The sequence below is a fragment of the Schistocerca gregaria genome, chromosome 4, assembly GCF_023897955.1.
Source record: "Schistocerca gregaria isolate iqSchGreg1 chromosome 4, iqSchGreg1.2, whole genome shotgun sequence".
Classification (NCBI taxonomy): Eukaryota; Metazoa; Arthropoda; class Insecta; order Orthoptera; family Acrididae; genus Schistocerca; species Schistocerca gregaria.
This window is the reverse complement of record NC_064923.1, coordinates 543,821,023-543,847,784: the sequence shown is the minus strand read 5'-3', so window position 1 is coordinate 543,847,784 and position 26,762 is coordinate 543,821,023. Positions and strand designations below refer to the sequence as shown.

At 43.8% G+C, this 26,762-nt stretch overlaps 1 protein-coding gene and 1 pseudogene across 1 annotated transcript in view; one reads left to right on the top strand and one right to left on the bottom strand.

The window, feature by feature from the left end:
- LOC126267802 (uncharacterized) overlaps positions 1-26,762 on the bottom strand; it is a 160,641-nt gene that overhangs the window by 41,862 nt on the left and 92,017 nt on the right. The window contains exon 5 of the mRNA XM_049973107.1: positions 6,137-6,350. Within this exon, the coding sequence (XP_049829064.1) occupies positions 6,137-6,350 (214 nt within the window). The remainder of the gene's footprint in view (positions 1-6,136; positions 6,351-26,762) is intronic.
- On the top strand, positions 2,551-2,668 carry LOC126268307 (5S ribosomal RNA; annotated as a pseudogene).

Here is a 26,762-nt window from a genome sequence, read left to right as displayed (position 1 = left end):
CCTTATATTTGTCCTTTAGCCATCCCTGCTGATCCATTTTGCACTTCCTGTCGATCTCATTTTTGAGACGTTTGTATTCCTTTTTGCCTGCTTCATTTACTGCATTTTTATATTTTCTCCTTTCATCAATTAAATTCAATATTTCTTCTGTTACCCAAGGATTTCTACTAGCCCTCGTCTTTTTACCTACTTGATCCTCTGCTGCCCTCACTACTTCATCCCTCAAAGCTACCCACTCTTCTTCTACTGTATTTCTTTCCCCCATTCCTGTCAATTGCTCCCTTATGCTCTCCCTGAAACTCTCTACAACCACTGGTTCTTTTAGTTTATCCAGGTCCCATCTCCTTAAATTCCCACCTTTTTGCAGTTTCTTCAGTTTTAATCTACAGGTCATAACCAATAGATTGTGGTCAGAGTCCACATCTGTCCCTGGAAATGTCTTACAATTTAAAACCTGGTTCCTAAATCTCTGTCTTACCATTATATAATCTATCTGAAACCTGTCAGTATCTTGTTTTCAATATACTGTTTTATTTCTACATTAACAATGTCAATGGCTGCTGTTAACGTAACTTAGTATTATAAACTGGATGCTACAAAGCGACAAAGTTATAGGCACTGGCGCCCATATATGTAAGTACACACATGAAAAAAAGTTTTGCATCACCTCGGTTCCGAGAGTTCTGGAACCTGAACAGAAAATTGGAACGGAGATCAACATAAACATCATTTCCACCCTTTTTATTGCTCATGAAAACCACACATTGCATGTTGTACAGCCATACAGCGAGACCTTCAGAAGTGGTGGTCCAGACTGCTCTACACACTGGTACCTCTAATACCCAGTAGCACGTCCTCTTGCATTGATGCATGCCTGTATTCGTCGTATCGTACTATCCATAAGTTCACCAAGGCACTATTGGTCTAGATTGTCCCACTCCTCAACGGCGATTCGGCGTAGATCCCTCAGAATAGTTGGAGGGTCACGTTGTCCGTAAACAGCACTTTTCAATCTATGCCAGGCATTTTCGATAGGGTTCATGTATGGAGAATGTGGTGGCCACTCTAGTCGAGCGATATCGTTATACTGAAGAAAGTCATTCACAAGATGTGCACCATGGGGGCGCGAATTGTCGTTCACGAAGACGAATGACTCGCCAGTACGCTGCCGATATGATTGCACTATCGGTCGGATGATGGCATTCACGTATCGTACAGTCATTACGGCGTCTTCCATGACCTCAGCGGCGTACGTCTGCCCTCATAATGCCACCCCAAAACAGCAGGGAACCTACACTTGCTGCACCCGATGGACAGTGTGTGTAAGGCGTTCAGCCTGACCAGCTTGCAACCAAACACGTCTGCCACGATTTTCTGGTTGAAGGCATATGCGACATTCATCGCTGAAGAGAATGTGATGCCAGTCTTGAGCGGTCCATTCGGCATGTTGTTGGGCCCATCTGTACCGCGCTGCATGGTGTCGTGGCTGCATAGATTGACCTCGCCATGGACGTCGGGAGTGATGTAGCTCATCATGCAGCCTATTGCGCACAGTCTGAGTCGTAACACGACGTCCTGTGGCTGCACGAAAAGCGTTATTGAACATGGTGGCGTTGCTGTCAGGGTTCCGCCGAGCTATAATCCGTAGGTAGCGATCATGCACTGCAGTAGTAGCCTATGTGCGGCCTGAGCGAGGCATGTCATCGACATGTCTCTCTGTATCTCCTCCGTGCCCCAACAACATCGCTTTGGTTCATTTCGAGACATCTGGACACTTCCCTAGTTGAGATCCTTTCCTGGCATAAAGTAACAATGCGGACGCGATCGAATCGCGGGATTGACAGAGCTAGGTTGAACAGCAGACAACACGAGCCCCGTGTACCTCCTTCCTGGTGGAATGACTGGAAATGATCGGCTGTCGGTCCTCCTCTGTCTAAAAGGCTTTGCTCATGCATGGTTGTTTACATCTTTGGCGGGTTTAGTGGCATCTCTGAACAGTCATAGGGACTATGTCCGTGATACAATATCCATAGTCAACGTCTATCTTCAGGAGTTCTGGGATCCAGGGTGATGCAATACTTGTTTTGATGTGTGTATATGTACAAGATGATTCCGCGACAATGTCACAAATTTTCTAGGGTAATGGAGAAAGATAAATGTATGGGTTTGAGAGCAGGGTTCCTGTACCAGAAACGAAAGAGTCGGAAGTTATAAGAGAAAATCGTTCTGATACCTCTGACAGTGGAATACATGTAATGACACTGTTTTTGCTAAGACTGTAGGGTAGATAACTTTCAGAGGTGGTAGTATCGGTCAAAACAAGGGAAAAAATGTCCGGAAAACATGGGCTCTAAAATGCATACCTGAGAAGCGATGAGCACTTGTTTAACTTCGCTACCGTGAAACACATAACCTTTATTGCAGAAGTGCTCATAGATCTTAAGGTATGCATTTTTTCTTGTTTTGGTCCATACTACGACCTCTGAAATTTACCTACGCTACAATCTTCTTAACAACAGTAGGCCTACTAGTACGTCCATTCCACAGTCACGCAACGGCCTTACCGCAGTGGACACACCGGTTCCCGTCAGATCACCGAAGTTAAGCGCTGTCGGGCGTGGCTGGCACTTGGTTGGGTGACCATCCAGGCCGCCATTTGCTGTTGCCATTTTTCGCGGTGCACTCAGCCTCGTGATGCCAATTGAGGAGCTACTGGACCGAATAGTAGCGGCGCCGGTCAAAGAAAGCCATCATAACGACCGGGAGAGCGGTGTGCTGACCACACGCCCCTCCTATCCGCATCGTCAGCCGAGAATGACACGGCGGTCGGATCATCCCGATGGGGCACTTGTGGCCTGAAGACGGAGCGCATTCAGTCAGATATATCAGAACGGTTTTCGCTTATAACTGTTTAGTAGTTCGTTCCCGGTACAAGAAACTTTACCTCAAATAGATATATTTATCCTTCTCCACGATCCTAGAACGTTTGTAACATCGCCATGGAGTCACCTTATATACATACATAGATTTACAGGCGCCGGCGCCTGTAAATATGACGCTCTGTATTATCATTGGATGACGTTTCCGGACAGCGGTTCCTATGTAAAACTTGATTTATTAAGTGGCTCAAGAACCTCTAGAAATACCTGTAAGTAACACGAACTGTAAACAGTCTGTACATCATATAAAACATTGTATGTCATCATGATTATTGAATACGTACGACTTGTTGAGAGTCTCCAGACAACAGGTCTAAAATTCTTGGCAATAAACTGAATCTAACTGAACTGAAACCCCGTGAGGCTGTATGTCAGGCAGTTACAGAATGACGATGGGGTGACTTTCGCGACGGAGCGTTTCCTAAACAACCATAGTGCAGATTCCTACAACCAAAGTCTCTGGCATGGCATCCATCGATGTGGAAAATGCATCGCAGTGAAGGTGAATACGTAGAGAAGGACCAACATCATCACCAAGTTTTACGGTCACAGATTTATTTTTTTCTAAGTGATAATTAAAACTTCATGATTCCTCGTACGTTTATTTGTAATGCTAATATTAGCCAACTGAGGATACACTTCCGCTCTAGAGGAACCTTAAGAAGCCAAAGACGCTACTCAAGTATATTGCTTTTCTCGTGTATGTGGAGTCCGCTGATCGGTTACATGCCTGGTCTACTAGATCACATCAAGTGACATCTGTATTAGAAGCGACCTGTAGATGGTGGCCATAATTCGTGATCTGGCAATCTTTATGATGTTAACATGCGGATTCAGAGATTTTCAAACAGTTCATAAACACACAATCTGAGCATCACCGTATATTTTGAATTACTTGTAAATGTCATGTCATTTACATATTTTACTTATGTTATTGTAATTATTGTAATAAATGTGGGTTATGAAATATCAGACCTGTATCTTTTTTAAAATGAACTATAGTTTATAACTGCGTTTTACGTCACGAGCAACTGGCAAACCATTTGAGCTGGTTGTGAGTGGAGAAATAACTCACTTCTGCCCCACGAACTTATCGTATGAATATCAAACTTTAATAAGTCAAATAAATTGCCATAACAGATAATCATCTCATTAAATTAACCCTCACCTCTATTTTCGTCCTGTGCGGCGTCATTGTCACAGTTAAACACATAATGTTGGGAGTATATGTAGGAAAGATTCTTGGAAACACTTGATGCGGAAAAACGACCACTAATTTTGGCCATTAGGCAGAGGAATATCGGGTCTGGCGCAGCCCAACACCAAGGGTGCTGCACACGAGGTGCATCTGCTGCTTTCAGCACTACACGGCCGAATCCCGCTAACTGTAGCAGGTGACTGCCATTGGCTTGAGCAGTGTAACAGTAAGAGGTGCTTCCTTCAGGTACCTCCACTTGAGTAGAGGGAGAGCCGCTTTGCGCAGACATGTGAATGGCGCAGCGATAGAACCACCAGCATGTGGCATTACTATTAGTCGGTTTGTGGAGCATGAATTACTAGAGGGGAAAATTAATTACGAATGCAGCAGTCATGCAGGGCTGGCCACCAAACCACAGTGAGCAGTGAGCGTGGGATTTTCCCCAGCGGGTTCACACGGGCATGGGTGAGACTGTGTTCTCAGTGAAACTACGTTGTAGCCCTTACAAAAATGACACGAAAAAAACCAGTTACACCATAAAAATTGCGGCGATGAAACGAGCTTCTTGCAACTTTAAATATGATTTGACATAAAGTATTAAGAAAGTTACAACTGTTTTTAATCGTGAATGGCACACCGGACGACAGAAATTAGTAACAATTAAACACTTTGAGCCATTACATCATAGAAAGTATCAAATGAAAGCTGACAAAGCCACCAAATACCGCAAGAAGCTACATTTCAAATTCAGCGTATACAGGGTGTTACAAAAAGGTACGGCCAAACTTTCGGGAAACATTCCTCACACACAAAGAAAGAAAATATGTTATGTGGACATGTGTCCGGAAACGCTTACTTTCCATGTTACAGCTCATTTTATTACTTCTCTTCAAATCAGATTAATCACGGAATGGAAACACACAGCAACAGAGCATACCAGCGTGACTTCAAACACTTTGTTACAGGAAATGTTCAAAATGTCCTCCGTTAGATGCATCCACCCTCCGTCGCATGGAATCCCTGATGTGCTGATGCAGCCCTGGAAATGGTGTATTGTATCACAGCCGTCCGCAATACAAGCACGAAGAGTCTCTACATTTGGTACAGGGGTTGCGTAGACAAGAGCTTTCAAATGTCCCCATATATGAAAGTCAAGATCGTTGAGGTCAGAAGAGCGTGGAGGCCATGGAATTGGTCCGCCTCTACCAATTCAACGGTCACCGAATCTGTTGTTGAGAAGCGTACGAACACTTCGACTGAAATGTGCAAGAGCGCCATCGCGCATGAACCACATGTTGTGTCGTACTTGTAAAGGCACATGTTCTAGCAGCACAGGTAGAGTATCCCGTATGAAATCATGATAACGTGCTCCATTGAGCGTAGGTGGACGAAACTAAAATGAGCTCTATCATGGAAATTAAGCGTTTCCAGACACATGTCCACATAACATCTTTTTTTATTTGGGTGTGAGGAATGTTTCCTGAAAGTTTGGCCGTACCTTTTAGTTACACCCTGTATAGTAAAAGCTAAAGACGATTTTATAGAAGTTTTATATGCAAATGTGCTATAGCCATAAAACATCCACAAGCTACACGTAGTATGGAGACAGTATGAGTTACCAAGGCTTCACCTAATTATCTCAGGTAATGACTACCTACATCTATTAGGTACACTTTAATTATGTATGTAAATGGCCATTAATAGAATTTATATTACGTGAAGGGCGAATAATAAAAAGAAAAACACAATTGTATATTTTGTGGGTTCACAGTAAACAACTTCATATTCATCACTGATTGTTTCATTTAACAAAAAGAATAAAAATAATGTCAACTTCTATGGCTGACAAATTAGTTTCATTAGCGCAGCAATACATCGTTGAGACCTATTCCTTCCACAGCTTTCTCCATCTCCTCCGTGTCATCAAGAGGTAAATAAGTTTGATAGAGGTGTTTCTCATTAGGAGAAGCGTATGAGGCAATGGAACTTTGATACTAACCTTCCCCGTATCAGGATAGAAATGCTGCTGAGTCTCACTGTGGCTGGGAGCCGTAGCATGACTGGGAGCCGTAGCGTGAGTGGCAGCTGTAATGTAGATGGGAACCGTACTGGGACTGTGAGCTGTACTACTTTTTGTTGGATGAGTGATCGCAGGAACGTCGATGAAGTGCTCTTCGGAGGGTAGATCTGGTATATTCCACTTAAGCCAGCTCCTGGAACAAACACAATTTTTAGGTACATCGAATAACTGTTCACACTGCACAACAATATCTCACTAAATGTAGTACTTAATGAAGCTGCCTGTGATGGTATCCCACACACTTATAATCACACACATGCGCACTTCTATGTACACACATGCAAAAACTTACTTATAACGAGAGCAGTGCCTCCTGGAAAGCAATGGAACATGGAAATGGCCTATTGGGCTTTAAAGTCAACTGTTACTTTTGCCTGATTCCTATACCTATTTTAAATCGTGTTCTAGTAACTACAAATTAATAAAACTTGTTGACAAATTTAAAATTTTGTGCCAGAGTGAGACTCGAACTCGGGACCTTTGCTTTCCGTCGCCAAAAGACCCGAATTCGTCTCTTGGTCTGGCACACAGCTTTAATCGGCCAGGGAGTTCCATGTCAGTGCACACTCCGCTGCAGAGAGAAACTTTCATTCTATTAGTTTAATAAGTATTATATGCTTATTTTATTTTTTATTTTTAAATAACACTCTAAAATATTCCTTTTAGTGAAGTGTATTTTACCGTTAGAATGCAGGATCGAATATGAAATACAATGTTGATTATATCCATATTCTGAGCATTGATATTACAATTAACCTTCTGTTCTAATTTGGTGTTGTCCGATTAACATTCTGGTTATAAAAATCTATCACTCTCTAGTATCTTTAGTGAAAGACAAAACCGGTTTTCCTGTACCTATGATTCTAGTTCTTTCTCGATAGACCTCACACAGCTTTTATCACTGTTTTTATGTCTTGACTGGATCCATCTTTAAATCTGAAACTTTTTTATTATTAGTCTTATGACTGGTTTAATGTGGCCGGCCATGAATTCCTCTTTTGAGCAATTCTTTTCATCTCAAAGTAGCTACTTGCACGTTACGTCCTGAGTTATTTGTTGCGTGTCTTTCAGTCTCTGTCTTCCCTTATGGTTTATACTCTCTATCGCTTCCTCTATCATCATGAAAGTTATTCCCTGATATCTTAACACGCGTCTTATCATATTGTCCCTTTTTCTTGTCAATATTTTCCATATTTTCAATCCTTATATTATCAATCCACTTAATTTTCAACATCCTTCTACTGCTCAACGTCTCAAACACTTAGATTCCCTTCTTTTTCATGTTTTCCCAAAGCCCATGATTCACTAACAAAGAATATCGTACTCCAGATGTATATTCTCAGACTAGTTTCATGCCAATGGCCTTTTCTTGCCCAGGAAAGAATTCTTTACCTGTGCTAGTCCGCTTTTTATCTTTTTCTTGGTTCTTCCATCATGTATTATTTTACTCAGAAGACAGCAGAATTCCTTAACTTCTTCCACTTCGTGGTCACCTATTTTGATCTTAAGTTTATGGCTAATGTCACTTCCGCCGCTATCATCTTTCCTCGGTTTAGTCTCATGCCATAGTGCGTTTTCGTTAGACTATTCATTCCATTCTGGACGTCCTGCCATTCTTCCCCCCCTCTCACAATGGATAATGTCCTCTTTGAATTTTACCACTGGTAATCTATCATCGTGAATTTTAATACCAATGTTCAGTCCGTCTTTTTTTTTCGTCTCTACTTCTCCGATATACTTGTATACATTGAACAAAAGGAGCAAAAGACGTCTGTCTTCCACCCACTATACACCGAGAACTTTCTCTGTCATCCATTCTTCTTCATCCATTCTTGCTCCCTCGTGATTCTTGTACATACGAGTATTGGATATAAACTCTCTTTTCCTAAACCTGACACCTATTTTTCTTAGAATTTCGAGCACCATCTTACATTGTCTGACAGTTTCCAGGTCGAAAAATCCTATAATCTTGTTGAATTATCTTAAGGTTTGCTTCCATTATCAAATACAACGTCAGAATTGTCTCCCTGGTGTCTTTATCTTTCCTGAACCCAAACTGATTGTCATCTTACAGATAGTCAGTTTGATTCTCCGTTCCTCCATATGTTATTCTTTTCATCAACTCAGATGTATAAGCTGTTAATCTGACTGTTCTCACACTTATCTCCCCTTGCTATCTTTGAAATTGTGTGGACGATATTTTCAGAAACTCTGGCGGTATGTCTGCAGTCTCATACATTTTACAAACCAATCTGAATAGTCGTTTGGCTGCCGTTTCCTGCATGATTTTAGAAACTGCGGAGCAATGTCCATTGTGCCTTATTTGATTGCAAGTCTCCCAAAGCTCTGTTAAAGTCTAATATTGGATTCCCTACATCTTCCATACCAATTCCCATTACTTCTTCTGTCGCGTTATTAAACAAGTACTTTCCCTTGCAGAGGCCTTCAGCACAGTCTTTCCACTTATCTGCTCTCTTCACTGCGTTTAACTGTGGAATTCTCATCCCACTCTTCACGTTGTCGCCTTTACTTTTCATTTTTTACCGGAGGTTGTTCTAACTTTTCTGTATGCTGAATCAGACCTTCTGACGACTATTTATTTTTCTGTTTCTTCAATTTTTTTCCTGTAGCCATTTTGCCTTGGCTTACCTGCACTTCCTAATTATATCATTTCTAAGTGACCTATATTTCTGTATTACTACCTTCCCTTCATCATTTTTATACCTCCATCTTTCATTGAACAGCTGAAGTATTCCTTCTGTTACCCAAGGTTTCTTTCCTGTTACGATCATTGTACCTATTGTAGCGGCACCATCGTTTAAGATGAGAAAAGGTTAGGTGTGGTGCAATATTTCTGAGTGCACAAGTGCACAAGTTAAAGCCAGACACGGTCCTGTTGACAGCAAGTTTTGATACCAGCGGTTGCGAAATAGAATGGAGCCCACAGGGTCGTAGACCTGCTGAAAAGAGTAAACGCAGTGATGTGCATGGCTCAAGTTACAGGCAGAAGGGGCCCTCTGGCCCAACCCAGATGTTATGAGTACATGACTCTGAGTGTCGTGATAGCAAAACAGAGGCACACAACTGCGTACAAATAGGCGCCAGTTCACTAACAACGCATTCAAGTGTGACAGCTCTCTTGGACAGCGGGGTGTGTTACACCACAAGCTATACTCAGCAGCAAATGGGGTACCAGCGTTCCAGTCCATGGCAGGCTGCTGGTTCGACCCTCTGAGGCCAATGTTGGGTCTACAATCAGCCAGTGACGGGTCACGCCTCAGAGCACTACTGCAGACAGTCCTGTTGGCTCCCAACACAGCCACAGCTGTACTGGCCAGAAGCAGCTTTAGAGTTTTTGCCAAGGCAGAATCTGACCCTGTTAAATCAGACACTGACGTCAGGTCTGTTGAGATCTGTAAACAAGTTCATTTCAGAGCAAAGAGGGGCGCATATCAGCCAAACAGCTTGTGCAGCATGTTGCTCAATATAGGAAATGGCAGCGACAAGTAACGATCATTTTGAGCACATCTGTGCCAAGTGTCATTCGAGCCTTAACTTTATTGTGTGTTATTTTCATTCTGATCAGGCGGAGATTCAGTTGCAAGAGGAAACCAACGGTAGTCAAAATCCCAGTGGATTGGATACTGAGGGCGTAAGGTGGGTAGGTAAGGAGTTGAACGAGCATTTAAAAAAATGGTTTAAATGGTTCTGAGCACTATGGGACTCAACTGCTGTGGTCATTAGTCTCCTAGAACTTAGAACTACTTAAACCTAACTAACCTAAGGACATCACACACATCCATGCCGGAGGCAAGATTCGAACCTGCGACCGTAGCAGTCGCACGGTTCCGGACTGCGCGCCTAGAACAGCGAGACCACCGCGGCCGGCCGATCGAGCATTAAGTGGAGTGGTCATCCAGTAAAAAGTTTTTACGTTTTGTCTCATGTCATGTGTTTAAGAGGACTAGCCCACATCTAAGTTTTCTAATAGTTGTAGTAAATATGTTATAAGTATGTGCCGAGCCAAACAGGTTTTAGGAGTAGTTAGAGGTCAACCCAGGGACTGAGTCCTTTCAAAGGGGGAATAATGTAGTGGCACCACCGTTTAAAATGGGTAAAGTTAACTTCGGCGCAGTATTTCTGAGTGCACAAGTTACAGCCAGGCACAGGCCTATTGACAGTAAGTTACCCTACGAGAAGATGCAAAGTAGAATGGAGGCCAGGGGGCTGTAGACCCGATGAAAAGAGTAAATGCAGCGGTGTGCATTGCGCAAGTTACAGGCAGAAGGGGCCGACTGGCCCAACCCATGTGTTATGAGTACATGAACTGGAGCAGCGCGTTAGCAAAACTAGGCACACAACCGCATATAAATAGGCGCCAATTCACTAACAAGGCGTTCAAGTGTGCCAGCTCTCCTGGACTGCAGGGCGTGTCCCAGCACCGGCTACACACAGCAGCAGATGGGGCTCCAGCATTTCAATCCACGTCAGGTCGCTGGTTCGACCCTCTGAGGCCATCACGGGGTCTGCAGCCAGCCAGTGGCGGGCCGCGCCATGGTGCGCTGCTTTGGGCAGTCCTGTTGGCTCCCAACACAAGCCGGAGGCATTCTGAGGTAAAGGCCGCAGATTCGGATGCCAGATCGTGGGCGCCTGTTGTCTCTGCGATATTAGCCACGCTGACGAGGAAGCACGCTACGGGCCGCCATGCAGCTCCTTGTGGGGGCGCCGAGGCGGCAGGGGCGAAGACCGCTGAGTCGACTGCCAGCGCATCCTGACGTCATCACAACTTGGTGGCCGTACGAGACCGATACACAGCAGTGTGGTGCACTGCTCGCTGGTGCAGCCATTCCATGCCAAGCCGTTTCGCAGACAACGAAGTGGTGTCCTCAGCATTGTGGGAACCGGTGATGCAGACTGAGAGGAACAGCGGCACAGTAGCTAGAAATAATAAATCACATGGGAAACTCGGACGAGTTTTAATACGGCGCATCCTGACAGTTTCCATCCTCATTCAACATACCCTCTACAATATGTTTGTCTGTCCAACTTCTACGATTCCCGTTTCTGGAGATGTCCATTTCTTTTCATCTGAAATATCTACTGTGGTATTCATTGTCGCTATATCTACAGCCTTAGACAACTTCATAGCGACCTCATTATTGCTCAATACTTCAGCATTCTACTTCTTTCAAGAGTGATTTTTCCGGATGATTCTCTTCAACTTCAGTCTACATTTTCATCATTGCTAAGTGGTGATCCTCTGTATCTGATCCCGACTACCTCTTGCAATCGGATGTCTGATTTCGAAATTTCTGTCTAACCATAATGTAATCCAGCTGAAATCTTTCTGTATCTGAGGGCGTTTACCAAGTATGCCTCTTCCTCTTGCAATGTTTGAACAAGGTATTCAGTAATACTAGCTGAAATTCATTGCAGAACTCTTTTAGTCTTTCTTGTCTCTCATTCCTATTACCTAGCCCACATTCTTCATCAACCGTTTTTCTGTTTCTTTCTATGCTACTGCGTTCCAGCCCCCCCTCCCTCCCTCCCGTGTTTGTCAGATTATTATGCCCCTTTACATAGTGAATTACACAGCTAATATCCTACTCCAATGTCTCTAACTCTTGATCTACAGCTTGTTTCGTCAGTATGTATACCTTTGCTGTTGTTGTTGGCGGTGGTTTGTTGTTGATTCTGATGAAAACAACTCGGTCACGGAATTGTTTACAGTACCTCTCTCTCTCTCTCTCTCTCTCTCTCTCTCTCTCTCTCTCTCTGCCTTACCTTCCTATTCATAGCGAGTCCTCTCCTCATAGTACGAGATACTGCTGCTGTTAATATTACCCTGTATTTGTCTGACCAGAAATCACGATTTTTTCCTCTTTCACTTCACTGCACCCTCTGTGTATATATTGAGCCTTTGCATTTCTCTTTTCAGGTTTTGTAGCTTCCCCACCACGTTCAAATTTCTGATATTTAACGCTCCGACGCGTAGAATGTTAACGTTTAGTTGGTTTATGAATCTTATTCTTGTGGTAACGCCCCGCCCCCTCTTGGCAGTTCTCTTTTGAATGGGTGTGTGGGAAGGCGGACTAATCCGAAGTCTTTTGCCAATGAAGAGATCATAAAGCTACTGTTTTTAATTAGAGGCCACATGTTCTGTGGATATATCTCATGCCTCTTTAATGGAATGTTTTCCGTTCCTCTGCCTTTTGCATCCACACGCCGTCGATCACTGCAGGTTCTTCCGCCTTTCGTTTCAGTTTCCCAGTTCAAGGCCAAGAGGTTGTTTTGAAACTCTGCCCTCTCCTCAACCCTTTCCATCGAAGCTGCTGGTGAACGAGAATGACTCCTTACACTGGAATTCTTCGACTGTCTTCGCTGATGATTTTTATCCATAATCATGCAGTAGCTGGGATCGAACTTGGGACCCTGGACGTTTGATTGATAGCCAAAGACGCTAATCCTAGGCCACTATTTTTTCCTTTTTGTCTTTAGCTAATCTTGTTTTAAAAACATAATAATTTTGTAGAAAAATGAAAGAAAGTAAGTGACATAACAATTTCCTTTTGTGTGTAACTTCATTGTTTCTATGTTTTTATTTATTTAAATTGAAAATTAAATCAAAAGGAAAATTATTCATTTCTTGGACCGGACAAAAGCAGTAATAAAATATTTAAATCCCCTTTTAATACAGTATACTTCTTCAGACTTAAGATTTAACGTAATTTCTTCTTCTTCTGAAATCCTTTATCTCACTGTCTCTGTCTGTTCCAAAAATTATGTTTTCCGTCTTTATAAATGAAATATCCTGTGAATGTAGCAACTGAATGCTAATATGAACTCAGCCCAAACATTAAGAATAGCAGAAAAGTGTTCCATTGCTATAGTTTCTTAAGGGTAACCGATTGTACACTTGCTAATTAAACACTTGTTTGTCCTGATGACACTTTAAAGGAAGTGGGTCAATAAATCAGAAATAACAAATAATATATATTATAAGTATGTTGAAAAATGGCACTATGGTACAATTTGATGCAAGGCACTTGATGTTCTAAACCTAATAAAATGAAATTTAAATAATTATTGCTCTCACTTGGCAGTCAGTGATACAGTCACTGTATTTGCTGATAGTAGTGATCACAGACTCTCTTAATAGTCCAGTTGCTCCGTAAACAGCGACACCTACGTCGGAAGGTAGTCATCAGAGTACTGTGCTGACCTGGCTGCAGGCATTGAAATGAAGTGTCTTAACTGCCGGTTTTGTACTATGTGAGTGTCCACGGAGAGTCATGATTTGGTACCTGTCATCGAAAGAATGTGCGTGTCTGTCAGTGCAAGTCGGAAGCAATGTAGTCTATGCTTGACAGCACTTACTATTGAGGCTGTCCATACTATCGGCCGATGTATATATGATGCGCTGCTGAAACGGAAAGAAATCCTAGTTTATTAGTGCCGTCTGGAGGGTGCCGGGCGATCGATTATGCCTGTGTGGTGGCGGCTTCTCGTGGTATTTGTTGCGTAGCGCTTGTTTGGTACAAAACATTCCCTCCCCTGTGGGTGGAAGGAAGATGATGAAGCCGGTTGGTTTCATTAGTGTCATGCTTCCTCGCCGTTGTGCGCATTTGGTAGGTTCACGAACGCTGTTTATCATAGTGCTAGCCCATAGTACCGTGGGAAACCCACACAATACCACGGTGAGGGGGCGGCCGATAAAACATTTGCCATTTCGACTTCCGTTAGCTGGTCTGAAGTGGGAGGCATGACGTCCTCTTTCAATGGTGCATCGCAGGCTGAATGCAGCATGGGCCATTTGCTCTAGGCATTGGTGGGGCATCTTTCGGCAGCATCGTAAGATCCCCCAAATAGCTTGCTGCATAGAGGTCTCCTGAGTTTGTAAAAGAAAACAACCTAGAAGTTCTACCTGTATGCATATGACCGTGATGTGAGATGATTTGCTTTTATGCTGTGTTGCGAATCCATGTGAACAACTAATCTTAAACTTAACATTGTCAAGGTGCTCTATGACTATGGTTTTTTCCCCACGCGTCTTGTACATTTAAATGTGGAGTGGACCATTCATATGAAAAAATTTTTTGCTCTGACTGTTGTTGAGGACCGACTTCTGGATGCATGAGTGGGTTTAAAATTGACTTTAATGTTGGATGCGGTCTTCCATGGAGCTTCTCCAGCGCAGTTTGTACTTCGTATGGAGTGGCTCTTACAGTTGGACCAACCCAGTCGTGTGCGACTTCAAAGTTCGTATGAATCTTTCAGCGAGCCCATTGGCCTCAGGATGAAGCGATGCAGTGCTGTTGTGTGAAATGTTGTTGGGTTCACAAAATAGTTTAAAGTCTGAAAGGAAAATTGTGTGTCATTGTCAGTGACATTAGATTTCGACAGTCCTTCAAGACAAGGCCTTAGACAAAGCCTGAATGGGATTTTGTTGAGGATATTTCTGACATCTGTACCACAAACATAAATTTGAGGAGAACATCGATGAGGATGAGTCAGTGGCTTCCGAGAAACGGTTCTGCAAAATGAATATGTAGACGTGGCCAAGGTTCTAATGCCTGTTGAGGCGTAGGTGAGTGGTATTTTTTGACATTAGCGGCATTTAGACAAAGCGTTTGAAGGAATTTGTCAATATTTTCCAAGTATCTTTTCTTTCTATCAAAGCGTTTGGTATGATCTACGCCCCAATGGCATCATGTAGCATCTGAAGTCCCTCAGATTTAAGCACCTGATTTCGTATATAGAACAACGACACCGTTTTACATTCTAAGTGCATCCCTCAAATGCCATTAAGATTTAATATCTTGTTGTTTAAGTAACTTCTTATCATCAGGCCACTCCGTGTGAATATACAGTTTCAAATGGTTCAAATGGCTCTAAGTACTATGAGACTCAACATCTGAGGTTATCCGTCACCTAGACTTAGAACTACTTAAACCTAACTAGCACACATCCATGCCCGAGGCAGGATTCGAACCTGCGACCGTAGCAGCAGCGCGGTTCCAGACTGAAGCGCCTAGAACCACTCGGTTACGAAGACCAGCGAATATACAGTTTGATCTTAACAAAACAGAATCTGTAGGCAGAAGTTAGGCAGATAAATTTGAGTTTACTGGGAAATTTTCCGCAGTGTATTGACTGCTAACATCTACTGCAAAACAGACATCAGTTGATGTGTGGAACTTTTTGATTTGACCTACTGGCAGAGGTGACAGAAAATTTAGGTTCGAGTGTTGTGCTGTGGACTTGGATGCAATTTCACAGTCGTAGTTCGACAGAAGAGCCCAGTGCAGCAAACTTTGAGCTGTCCGTGTAAGAAGAGTATTGTTCCATACAAATATAGTCACTAAAGGTTTGTGTCGGTGAGGAGTGCGAATTTACGTCCATAAGTATAATCATGGAATTTCTTGAGTGGAAATACAACTACGAGAGTCTTTTTCTTGACAGGATTGTAATTTCTTTGTGCCACTGTCAAAGTATTTGACTCGAACGCTTTGAACCTAAAGCCGTGATGGCGATGTGACAGTACGGCGCCTATGTCACTGTCTGAAGCATCTGCAGCAAATGTGAGCATTTTACTTGGATCATATGTCGTAAAAACACAGCTCCATTTGGCGCTCTTACGTAACATGTAGTACAGGGCTCGATGATGGAAGCTACTTGAGGGAGAAACTTTCGATAACATCGTAATTGCTAGACATCCTGGGGAGCGGAAGGATTCAACGGTCTCAGAGTGTTGCAGCGTCGGCTTTCTGCCGTGTGCAGAGGTATTGCACTCCGCGCTGAAACAACATACATTTGTCTTTGCTGTATTTCAAATTTTCCGATTGTAGAATTCTGAAAATAGATTCCAAATTCTGTAAAAGAACATGTGACGTTGAGCCTGAGACAATTACGTCGTCAAGGTAGTTTACAGTGTTCAGAGTTTTTTGAATTAATTGTTCTAAATACCGTTGGAACCAACTTGGCAGGCTGGTTGTTCTGAAGGATAATCATATGTTAATGATAGAGACCAAATGGAATATTTATCTCAATAAATCTCAGTGTATTTTCGGGACACAGACATTTGCAAATATGCTTCTTTGAGATCCAGCTTGGAAAAGTACACATCACCAGCCTGACATCCGTTCTTCTGGCTTGGTAACAGGATAAGAATCAATAATGGAATTAGAATTAACCGTCGCTTTGTAATCTCTGCAAATGCGAATTGAGCCGTTCGGTTTCTGGACAACTGTGATCAGCACTGCCCACTGGCCACTGGTTATGTCTTCAACAACCTCACTCTGTTCAAGACGGTTGCGTCTCTGCTTCACTTTATCATTTAATCCAAAACGAATGTTGCCTGAGTTGTAAAATTTCTATCCCGCGTTCAACTTCAGCCTAATGTGTACTCTGTAACATCTGAGACTGCTTTTTGCTTTGGAAAAAATCTTACCACATTTTTGCAACAGCTAATTTAACTTTCCATTCAGATTGTCACTTTGAATCTGGTATGGTCCCTCGTGAACAGTGAAACCCAAAGCGTTGAAGATATCCAGTTCTAATAAATTCGTTGCTTTATTGGCATTTACAACCACGGCTGTAGCCTGTTTCGTAAACTGTTTATAACGTGACATCCGTAACTGTCCTTTCACTGGAATCTCTGGATTGATATTTAAAAGTCTTTTAACTTTGGCATACCTTACTTTTGGGACAATTTGTAGGTAAACGATTGAAACTGACCCAGTGTCAATTTGAAAACTGATTGACATTTTGTGAACTCCAAGAATTACAGAATTACAACATTCCATTAGAACTACTGACATCGAACAAGGAGAACGGCTAAATGACACAGACCTGACGCAGTTCCAAATCCTCACATACAGAGGAAAAACAAGAGGAGAAGAAACGCACTAAAAAGGAAAGGAAACTCAAGGAAAAGAGAACAGAAACCTAAGGGAAACAAGGAGGTAATCGTGACTGGTGGACCTCTTACCTAAAACCTGGGTGAGCCAGTCACCCAGCAGCACATTAAAACCCTCTCCCTAAAATCCGAGGCAAAAAATTGGATAGGACACAAAACCGTAAGACCTTAACCACAGTCGTTGCGTCGTCTTGCAAAATAGAGGGCAAATCCGGTGGCAAAGAAACCACCGCCCTCTGGTCAGAGAATAAAAGACAGTCAAGTAAAATGTGGAGGACAGTAATCTGGACGCCACGAGCACTGCAGATTGGGGGTCCTCCCGCCGGAGTAAAAAACCATGCGTTACGGGACTGTGCTCGATGCAGAGGCGAGTGAGGAGAACCTCATCGCGCCTGCATGACTGGTAGAACGTACGCCATGGCCGCGTGGTGGCCTTGACCAGACGCAGCTAATTTTCACCGACTGCCAGCCACTCCTCTTCCCATTGACGCATAACACGAAAACACAAAAGGGAGGTAACAGCATGGAGGGGGACGGCACATTCAACAATGTGAGGAAGGGAACATGCATCTTTGGCAGCCACATCTGCCAGTTCGTTTCCCCTAATACACACGTGCCCCGGCACCCAGCAGAAAGAAACCTCCTTCCCCTGCCGTTGCAGGTGGAGTAGGGCATCATGGATGTTCTGGGCGACCGTATCCGCTAGGTACAAGTGTTGCATCGTCTGAAGGGCACTCAGGGAGTCAGAACAGATGAGAAACTTGAGACTGGGAACACATCTCATCTGCTCCAATGACCGCAAGATCGCAAACAATTCGGCATCAAAGATGGTAAACGCCGCAGGAAGCCGTAACTTGACGACTCGATCAGGGAAAACAACAGCACAACCAACAGAGTCCCCCTGTTTAGAGCCATCCGTAAATACTGGTACATGGTCGGGATTCTGGTGTAAAATATCGGAAAATAAGAGGGTAAAAAACAAACGCAGGACTGCAGCTCCTCCGGTACACCGACAAGTCTAAGAGGACGCTCAAATGCTTGGCACGAATCCCAAATGGTCTCGTTGCCCTGGGGCGACTGGAAAAGAGACGTTCCATAGGCGGTCGGGCAACTGTAGGGTACGCAGGGCAGGTAGGACAGGCAAGGAATTGACACACCCGTCGTACCATGAGGAGTTTCCGCCGGATGGCGAGCGGCGGTTCCCCTGCCTCAGCACACAGGCTGGGGATGGGACTGGTACGGAAGGCACCAGTGGCCAGCCTGATACCCTCATGGTGTACTGCGTCAAGAATCTTCAGATACGAAGGCCTCGCTGAGCCATACACGGTGAAACCATAGTCAAGACGCGATCGGACGAAAGCCCTATAAAAACTGCAGCAGACGCGCCCGATCTGATCCCCAGGACCGATGGCTCAGACACTTCAAAATATTCAGTGCCTGCACCTTGAGGTCTTTAAGGTGAGGCAACCACGACAACTTGGAATCAAAAGTGAGGCCCAGGAACCTCACAGTGTCGCTAAAAGGAAGAATAGTGGCCCTCAGACGCAATTCAGGGGAGGTAAAAAGACGTCGAGAACGATTAAAATGAACACACACACATTTGTCTGCAGAAAAGGTAAAATCCATCTTCGCAGTCCATGCCTCTAATCGCTTTATCGTAAGCTGCAACTGCCGACTAGCAGTGACAAGACTGGAGGAAGAACAGAAAGCAGCAAAATCGTCTACAAACAAGGAGCATTGGGCAAGACTCCGGATAGTGGACGTGATACTGCTAATGGCGACGGCAAAGAGGGAGACACTTAAAACGCTTCCCTGAGAAACACCATTCTCCTGCACATACAAATCAGATAGCACATTACCAACCCGATATCGAAAGAGGCGGTGGGAAAGAAAGGACCGAATTAAGACGGCCACGAAAGCTCACTGTTGGAGTTGATTGAGGATAAGGCGGCGCCAAGTAGTGTCATACGCCTTATTAATGTCAAAGAATACACCTAGACAATGCTGGTTACGTAGGTAGGCCTGCTGGATGGCCGCCTCAAGCAGGGTCAAGTTGTCTATAATGGAACGACATCTCCGAAAGCCACAATGAGAGGGGCTAAGGAGCTGCCTGGTGTCGAGCAGCCAAACCAGGCGACGGTTGACCATGCGTTCCAACGTCTTCCCGACACAGCTCGTCAAAGCAATACTTCGATAACTACTGGGATGCGTTCGGTCCTTCCCCGGTTTGAGGAGGGGAATCAAAATCGCCTCCCTCCACGAGTCAGGGAACGTGCCGGATACCCATATCATATTAAAACAATTCAGGAGAACTTCCTTGGATGGCAGCAACAAGTGCTGCAGCATGCTGTACCGGATTTGATCATGACCAGGCGCAGTATCATGAGCCACAGACAGCGCCGAAACCAGTTCCCACATTGTGAAGAGGCAGTTGTAGGGTTCGGAATTTGGAGACCGGAAGACCAAGTGACCCCTCTCGGTGGCAGTGCGGTAGCGGCAGAAATCTGGATCACAGTTAATAGTAGCGGCAGATTCCGTAAAATGCATGGCCAGTGTCTGGGCAATGTCTCTCGGCGACGTGAGGAGACATCCCTGATGCAGCAATGACGTGGCAGGTAGTTGGCAGAGTTTCCCGGAAATCCTCCTGATGGTTTCCCATACTTTGGTAGAACTAGTGGAGCGGGAGATGGAATTCAAGAACGACTGCCATGACCGTCGTTTGCTCTCTTTAATCACCCGCCGTGCCTTGGCCCTTGCCACTCGAAAGGCCGCAAGATTGTCAGCTGAGGGACGGCACTTGAAGCGGCGCAGAGCTGTACGGCGGGCTCGGATGGCTGAGCGGCACTCAGTGGTCCACCAAGGGACAGGACGCCTCTTGGGATGACCGGATGACCGTAGGATTGACATTTCAGCAGCATGGGAGATCACGGCTGTAACATGGTCTACCCATTCGGGGACGCTGGCACGGTGTTCCAAAACAGCCAGTTGGCTGAAAAGTGTCCAGTCAGCTCTGCAGAGGTGCCACTGGAGCGGCACTGGTAATGCCACAGCCTCATCCAGGAGGCGAATCCAAAGGGGGAAGTGTTCACTAGAATGGAGGTCAGCAGCAACTCCCACAGAGTGTTTGAGAGCAAAAGGAAACGTCAATAGCAGATGACGACCCAGAAGCAGTACAAAAATGAATGGGAGCACCATAGTTGAGGATGCACAGTTCTTAGGACATCATGAGGCTTTCCAGAACGCGGCCCCTGGGGCAAGTAGTCGGAGAGCCCCATTAGACATTATGAGCATTGAAGTGCCCCAGAAGAAGAAATGGGCGGGGGAGTTGGCTAATAAGGTCTGTGAGAGCCTCAAAGTCTATTGCATCCTGAGGCTGTAAGTAAACTGAACAGACTGTGAGCCTCCAACTCACAAGAAGGTCAACTGCAACTGCTTACATCAGTAGCCAGAAAATGTGTCTCTTGGAGACATAAGCACAAGGGGCACTCTCGTACAAGGAGTTGTAATTCGGCCACATGCGTCCTGAACCCATTCAGGTTCCACTGTAAGATGGGAGCCAGTGATCAGGGTGGCTGAACTTTCAATCTGCCTCTGTGCTTTGTAGGAGAGCCCGTACTGGCCGGAGATTTAGTCCTGGGGCGAGAAGATAGGCCCCGGTCGACATCAATGCCCATCAGCTCCGATGACGACCCAAGGGAGATGTCAGACAGAACGATGGCCTCGTCAGCGGACTGACCCTGACTAGTCTCCTCAGGTGCCAAAATAGAAGCAGGGATCGGTTGGTAGGACATGTTCTGAGGCATCAAGGGATCACAAATTTAGTATTGGAGGGCAGCGTGGAGGGTAAAAATCGTAGAGGGAGAGCAAGAGATGAATACACTAACCAGATTCAGAAGGAGTAGGTTGCAGTAGGTACTGGGAGATGAAGAAGCTTGCACAGGATAGAGTAGCATGGAGAGCTCCATCAAACCAGCCTCTGGACTGAAGACCACAACAACACCAAGAATCTCAGCTGACGATTTGTTATGGCCAGCAAATTGGCATTCAAGCGACATTTTGACTGTTAAAGTTTTTTAATATGCACATGTTCGTTATGAACAGTACTTGACTTTGTATCATTAACCACTGCCGTATGACGGCCTGCCGTTTCTGTTGACTGTGATATATTTTACATATATCACCGGTATATTCAGTCGTTTTACAGTAGTTACAACGTGACTTGCAATAGACCTTTTTTGTTTTACACCATACCGAGAACTAGATCGTAATTATAATTTCAAATTGACTAGCGCGCTACCTGTGTTTTTCTGGTCTGGCTGTGTGGTGGCTTGGCCATGCCGCCTGTTAATGCGTACTGAAAACGTCAGCAACGTTGAACAGTATTGCTTCAGCAGATACGTGTGGTTTTTTATAGGCCCAGATAAACGGCAAGCAATGTAGTAAGGATGAGTTTGTCAGACTGAGGAAGTCCTTCTTTAATTTATTGTCAAGGGAATGCATAATAAGCATGTCGCGAATTAGTGAATCTGCATAAGATTTCTTACACTGATAATTTTCATAATGATACTTACGTTCCCTTCTTAGGCTCCGCTACTGAGTATCCACTGAGTAAACAGCTCTGATATGACGTCTTGAAACACTGAAAAAATCTATGTCTGGCAGCAGCAACATGAACTTGCGAGTCAAAATTTTTCGCAAGCATTTCTTTAATCTCAGAAAAAACAGGAGTCGCAGGTTCACAAGTAGGTGATAATTTCTGAAGAAGTTGAAATACAGTGGGGCGTGCATACGCTAATAAAAATGATTTTCGCTCCAGACCACCTGAGATCTGATGTGTGAGCTGTCCTGCTCCACACGCTGGATGTAGTCGTTACAGAAGTCAGTTTTCCGATCATGTGTTGGAACGGGTGGCAGCGGCATTTTGAACTACGGAGCTTGTGTTTGGCCTTCGGATTTTTTTTGATTTTTTTTTTCAAGTCGGCCCAAGCCCGCTACTATGAGCTCCTGGATCGCTGAAGATCGTTTCAATATGTTAAGCGTTGGCTGAAAAACGAGTTTCAGCTGGGCCATGTCTGAAAAATCTGCTCAGAACAGTTTATAAAACTTACAAAAAAAAACCTTCCTGGAAATCAAACTGGGTAATAACCATAGATTGTACTATGGGCACAAATATTTTAAGCCACGCAGTGGTGCCACAAAAATCAATGAAAATAATCATGTGCTCTAAGTAGAGTAAAAATAAAATTTGTCCTGTTTAGTAATTTTTCTCTTTTTCTCGAGAACTGTTTCTTTTACTCGTTTCCTAGTGTTAAGAATACTGTGAGTTTGCATTGACGAAATTCATAATTAACAATTTCCAGTTTTTCTGGTCGCTAAAATGTTGAGACTTGGTGAAAAGAACGAACAATCGTTAAGGTTTTCCCTTGTTGCCAAAATGTTGACTGGCAAAAATTGTAAGCAATATTTAAAGTTTTTCCTCGTCAGCGAAATGTCGCGAATGAAGTAACTGCACGGAACTATTAATTCAACCCAAACATCCAAGTTAGCAGGAAAGTGTTGCCCTGCTATAGTTCCTTAAAGCTAACTGCTTACATCCTTGCTAGTCAAACATTTGTTTGACAGAGTGGCACTATAACAGAAATGTGGCAAAGCGATAAGAGAAAACAAGTAACGTTTATTTAGAGATGTTAGAAAATGGTACCTAACTTTGCTACAATTTGATATGCAGCATGTGATTCCTAAACTTAACAGTAATACGATGAAATCCAAATAATTTTTAGCCACTGCTAAGTAGGAAACTAGTCGTCGGAATATTGTACTGCGCTGGCTGCGGGCGCTGAACTAACTAATTGCTGAGTGACCTCAGCGCGTCATGTTAATGTGATTATCGGCAGAAGGATTTCTATGTTCGCAGTAGATGTCGAAAGCACTGTAATTCCTTTCAACGTGGGAGGGTTACGGTGGGGTGGGATTGTTACACTGCAGAGAGAGGCTTGAACAGAGATCATGTAGGCCAAGAAACACACATGTAGGTTGAAAAAATCATAAACAAGTAAAAAATATAAGGCTCTAATAGGAAATTTCTGGAGTAATGATATACTTTTGCAATATTTAAAGGTATGGGAATTAAGAAATTAACAAAATTTAGTAAAAATTTCCATCTTTGGTGCTTGGACATGCGAGACCTCAGCGATGTGATACGTAAATGTGACGTGATACACATAAGCAGATACTTGAAAAGCGTAAAAATCGCAACAAAGTACTGTGAAGAAATGACACTGCCATATGCAGTTCTATAACCTGTCGGGCCGAATCACTACTCGTGAAAATCTGGAACATAGAAAGGATAGAGAGGTGCTAAAGAGGATCTCACAACTGCAACTACAGCCATCATTTGATCAAACTTACAGCATATGAAGATACGCTAAAACATCTTGAAACTTACTGGAGTCTGGTGGGAAAAGGGTACAGCAAATGCTTGCTGTGTCTAACGCACCGTTTTAGCTCACCACCATAGATGTACGCTGCCTGACAAAGAAAGTGAAATGCCTAGAAGACATTGTCCGTTGTCAATGTAACTTCGTTCATGTACACATCTTCAGTGGGTACATAAATGATTGAGGTTGCAGTTCTCTGTCACAGGTAGAACGGTCACCAGTGTGCTTTAGTGATTTTCGGGTTTAGTGTTGTTACCAGAGCCGAGAACGGCGGCGTTTGCATAGAGTTGTCAGTGCTAACAGACAAGCAACACTGCGTGAAATAATCACAGGAATCAATGTGAGACGTATGGAGAACGTATCCGTTAGGACAATGCGGAGACATTTGGCGTAATTGGGCTGTGGAAGCACACGACCGACGCGAGTGCCATTGTTTAGAGTCCGACGCCTTCCGCTGCGCCTCTGCTGTGCAAGTGACCATATAGGTTGGACCCAAGGCACTGGAAAACGTAGCCTGATCTACATCTACATGACTACTCTGCAATTCACATTTAAGTGCTTGGCAGAGGGTTCATCGAACCACAATCATACTATCTCTCTACTATTCCACTCCCGAACAGCGAGCGGGAAAAACGAACACCTAAACCTTTCTGTTCGAGCTCTGATTTCTCTTATTTTATTTTGATGATCATTCCTACCTATGTAGGTTGGGCTCAACAAAATATTTTCGCATTCGGAAGAGAAAGTTGGTGACTGAAATTTCGTAAAAAGCTCTCGCCGCGACGAAAAACGTCTATGCTGTAATGACTTCCATCCCAACTCGTGTATCATATCTGCCACACTCTCTCCCCTATAACGCGATAATACAAAACGAGCTGCCCTTTTTTGCACCCTTTCGATTTCCTCCGTCAATCCCACCTGTTAAGGATCCCACACCGAGCAGCAATATTCTAACAGAGGACGAACGAGTGTAGTGTAAGCTGTCTCTTTAGTGGACTTGTTGCATCTTCTAAGTGTCCTGCCAATGAAACGCAACCTGATCAGATGAGTATCGATTTCAGACGGTAAGAGCCGATGGTAGTGTTCGAGTGTGGCGTCGACGCCACTAAGCCATGGACCCAAGTCATCAGCAAGGCAATGTGCAAGCTGGTTGTGGCCCCATAACTGTGTTTACTTGGAATGGGTTGCGCCCTTTGGTTCAACTGAACCGATTATTGACTGGAAGTGGTTACGTTCGGCTTCTTCGAGCAGGTAATCATGTACTTCATCTTCCCAAACAACGATGGAATTTTTATGGAAGACAATGCTCCATGTTACCAGGCCACAATTGTTCACAACTGCTTTGAAGAACATTCTGGACAATTCGAGCGCCAGACTTGAATCCCACCGAACACTTATGGGACATAATCGAGACGTCTGTTTGTCACAAAATAATTCACCGGGAACATTTTCGCAGTAATAGACGACTATGGAGACAGCATGGTTCAATATTTCTGCAGGGGACTTCCAACGATTTGTTACGTCCATGCCACGTCGGGTTGCTGCACTACGCAGCACAACAGGAGGAGGCCCGACACAATGTCTGTGACTTTTGTCACCTCTGTATATAATGGTGCAATAAATATGCCCTCATCGACAACCGCTCTCTTCTCTTGCTTTAATGGCCCGATGAAGCTTCTTGATGCCACAAGAGTGCCTACTGGCATTTATACAGCGAGCTGAGTAAGAAACAATGACGGATAAAATTCCCTCTAGATTAAAAGAGGATATCACGCTCTTTTGGGAGCTATAGTGAAGTTTGCTAATCAATTTTTCACAGATTTTCTTTTTTCACTAGAGGCCCAGTAGGCGCCAGCTGCTTGGATTTGGTTACTGTGTGTAACCTGAACACACGTTTAATTCTCACCTTGATAAATTCGGGTAGTTCTTCACTGTTAGGCTGCACTAAACTGTAACCATCGTATCTCGTGAGGGGATGATAAAAATGGTATATCCAGTGTTTTCTTTGATTTCAAATTTAGTGCCTTTAAAACTCTATAGATGGGTGCTGTTTTGTGAAAGCCCTTTTACGTTTATTTCTATTCCGCACATTCATTTTCAAAAAAGTTTTTGTGACCGGCTGTGCCAAAGGAAGGACTACTTTAATGAATTGTCTGAAATCGACATCCAAGACATTTTAGGCTGCAGCCGTAAATTTCTCCGATGGCAAGAAAGCTCAGTTTATGCAATATCATTCACTCAGCGGAAGCTGTTGAAACTGTCACGGCCCGGGCTCTTGTTTAACCTACTCGTAGCCAGGTTTCGAAATACAGACTTGCTCCATCGTATATTTTTCTTCGACATTGTCTTATCTCCTTTGTTGTAGGAACAAGTGATCGCCAGGATCTTTAGATACGTTCCCGGTCACGACAAATGTTTGTCGTTACAGACGTTAACGTGCAATTTCCGTAAACACAATCCTAAATTCCTTGCAGCTCTTACACTGTTCAGTTGTGACCCTTCCACATTACTTTGGAAGAAGAATGGCATGAGAGGAGCGTCCCATCCGATACGAGTTTCGAAAATTGTAACTTGACGATCACCTGAGACTGCTGCTTGTACCTGTAAGCATAATTCGATCATATCGTTAACGGGCGAACCAACTGAAAACTCGTTGTCGCGATGATAGAAACCGTACTGGTCGCTTGTTAAGAGAAATGAAAAGCGTACAGGCACTAGTACTTGTACGTATGGGCATAGAGTTTTTGCCTTTTCCACATAACGGAAAAAGGTACCTCATCGCAATAGAAAGAGAAGGTAAAATTCGAGGGGAGCAGGAAATATGTTCTGAATATACGAGAGAATTTTTCAGTTCGCTACAAAAAGGCTGCAACTGCTAAATATTCTAGAGGCCATTTCAGAATAAGTATGTTAAAACGTAAACTAAAAGTGAAAGCAACTCGGATGCGATTTTGTCAAAAGAACGAGTAAGAAAAAAAAATGACCAGGTGGTGGAGCGATGCTTCTATTAGTGGAAAGCTCATAAAAACATCGATATTTCTCCCCAAGGTTCCATCATCACTCACATCTCGACCCATCATGTCATACTGAATTCTCTTTCAATTCAGACTTCCAGTCTCAAGGAGATCGTAGCCCTCATAATTCCTTGAGAAACGATTTAAAACTGTCGTGGTCTTTTGATGCTAATTGG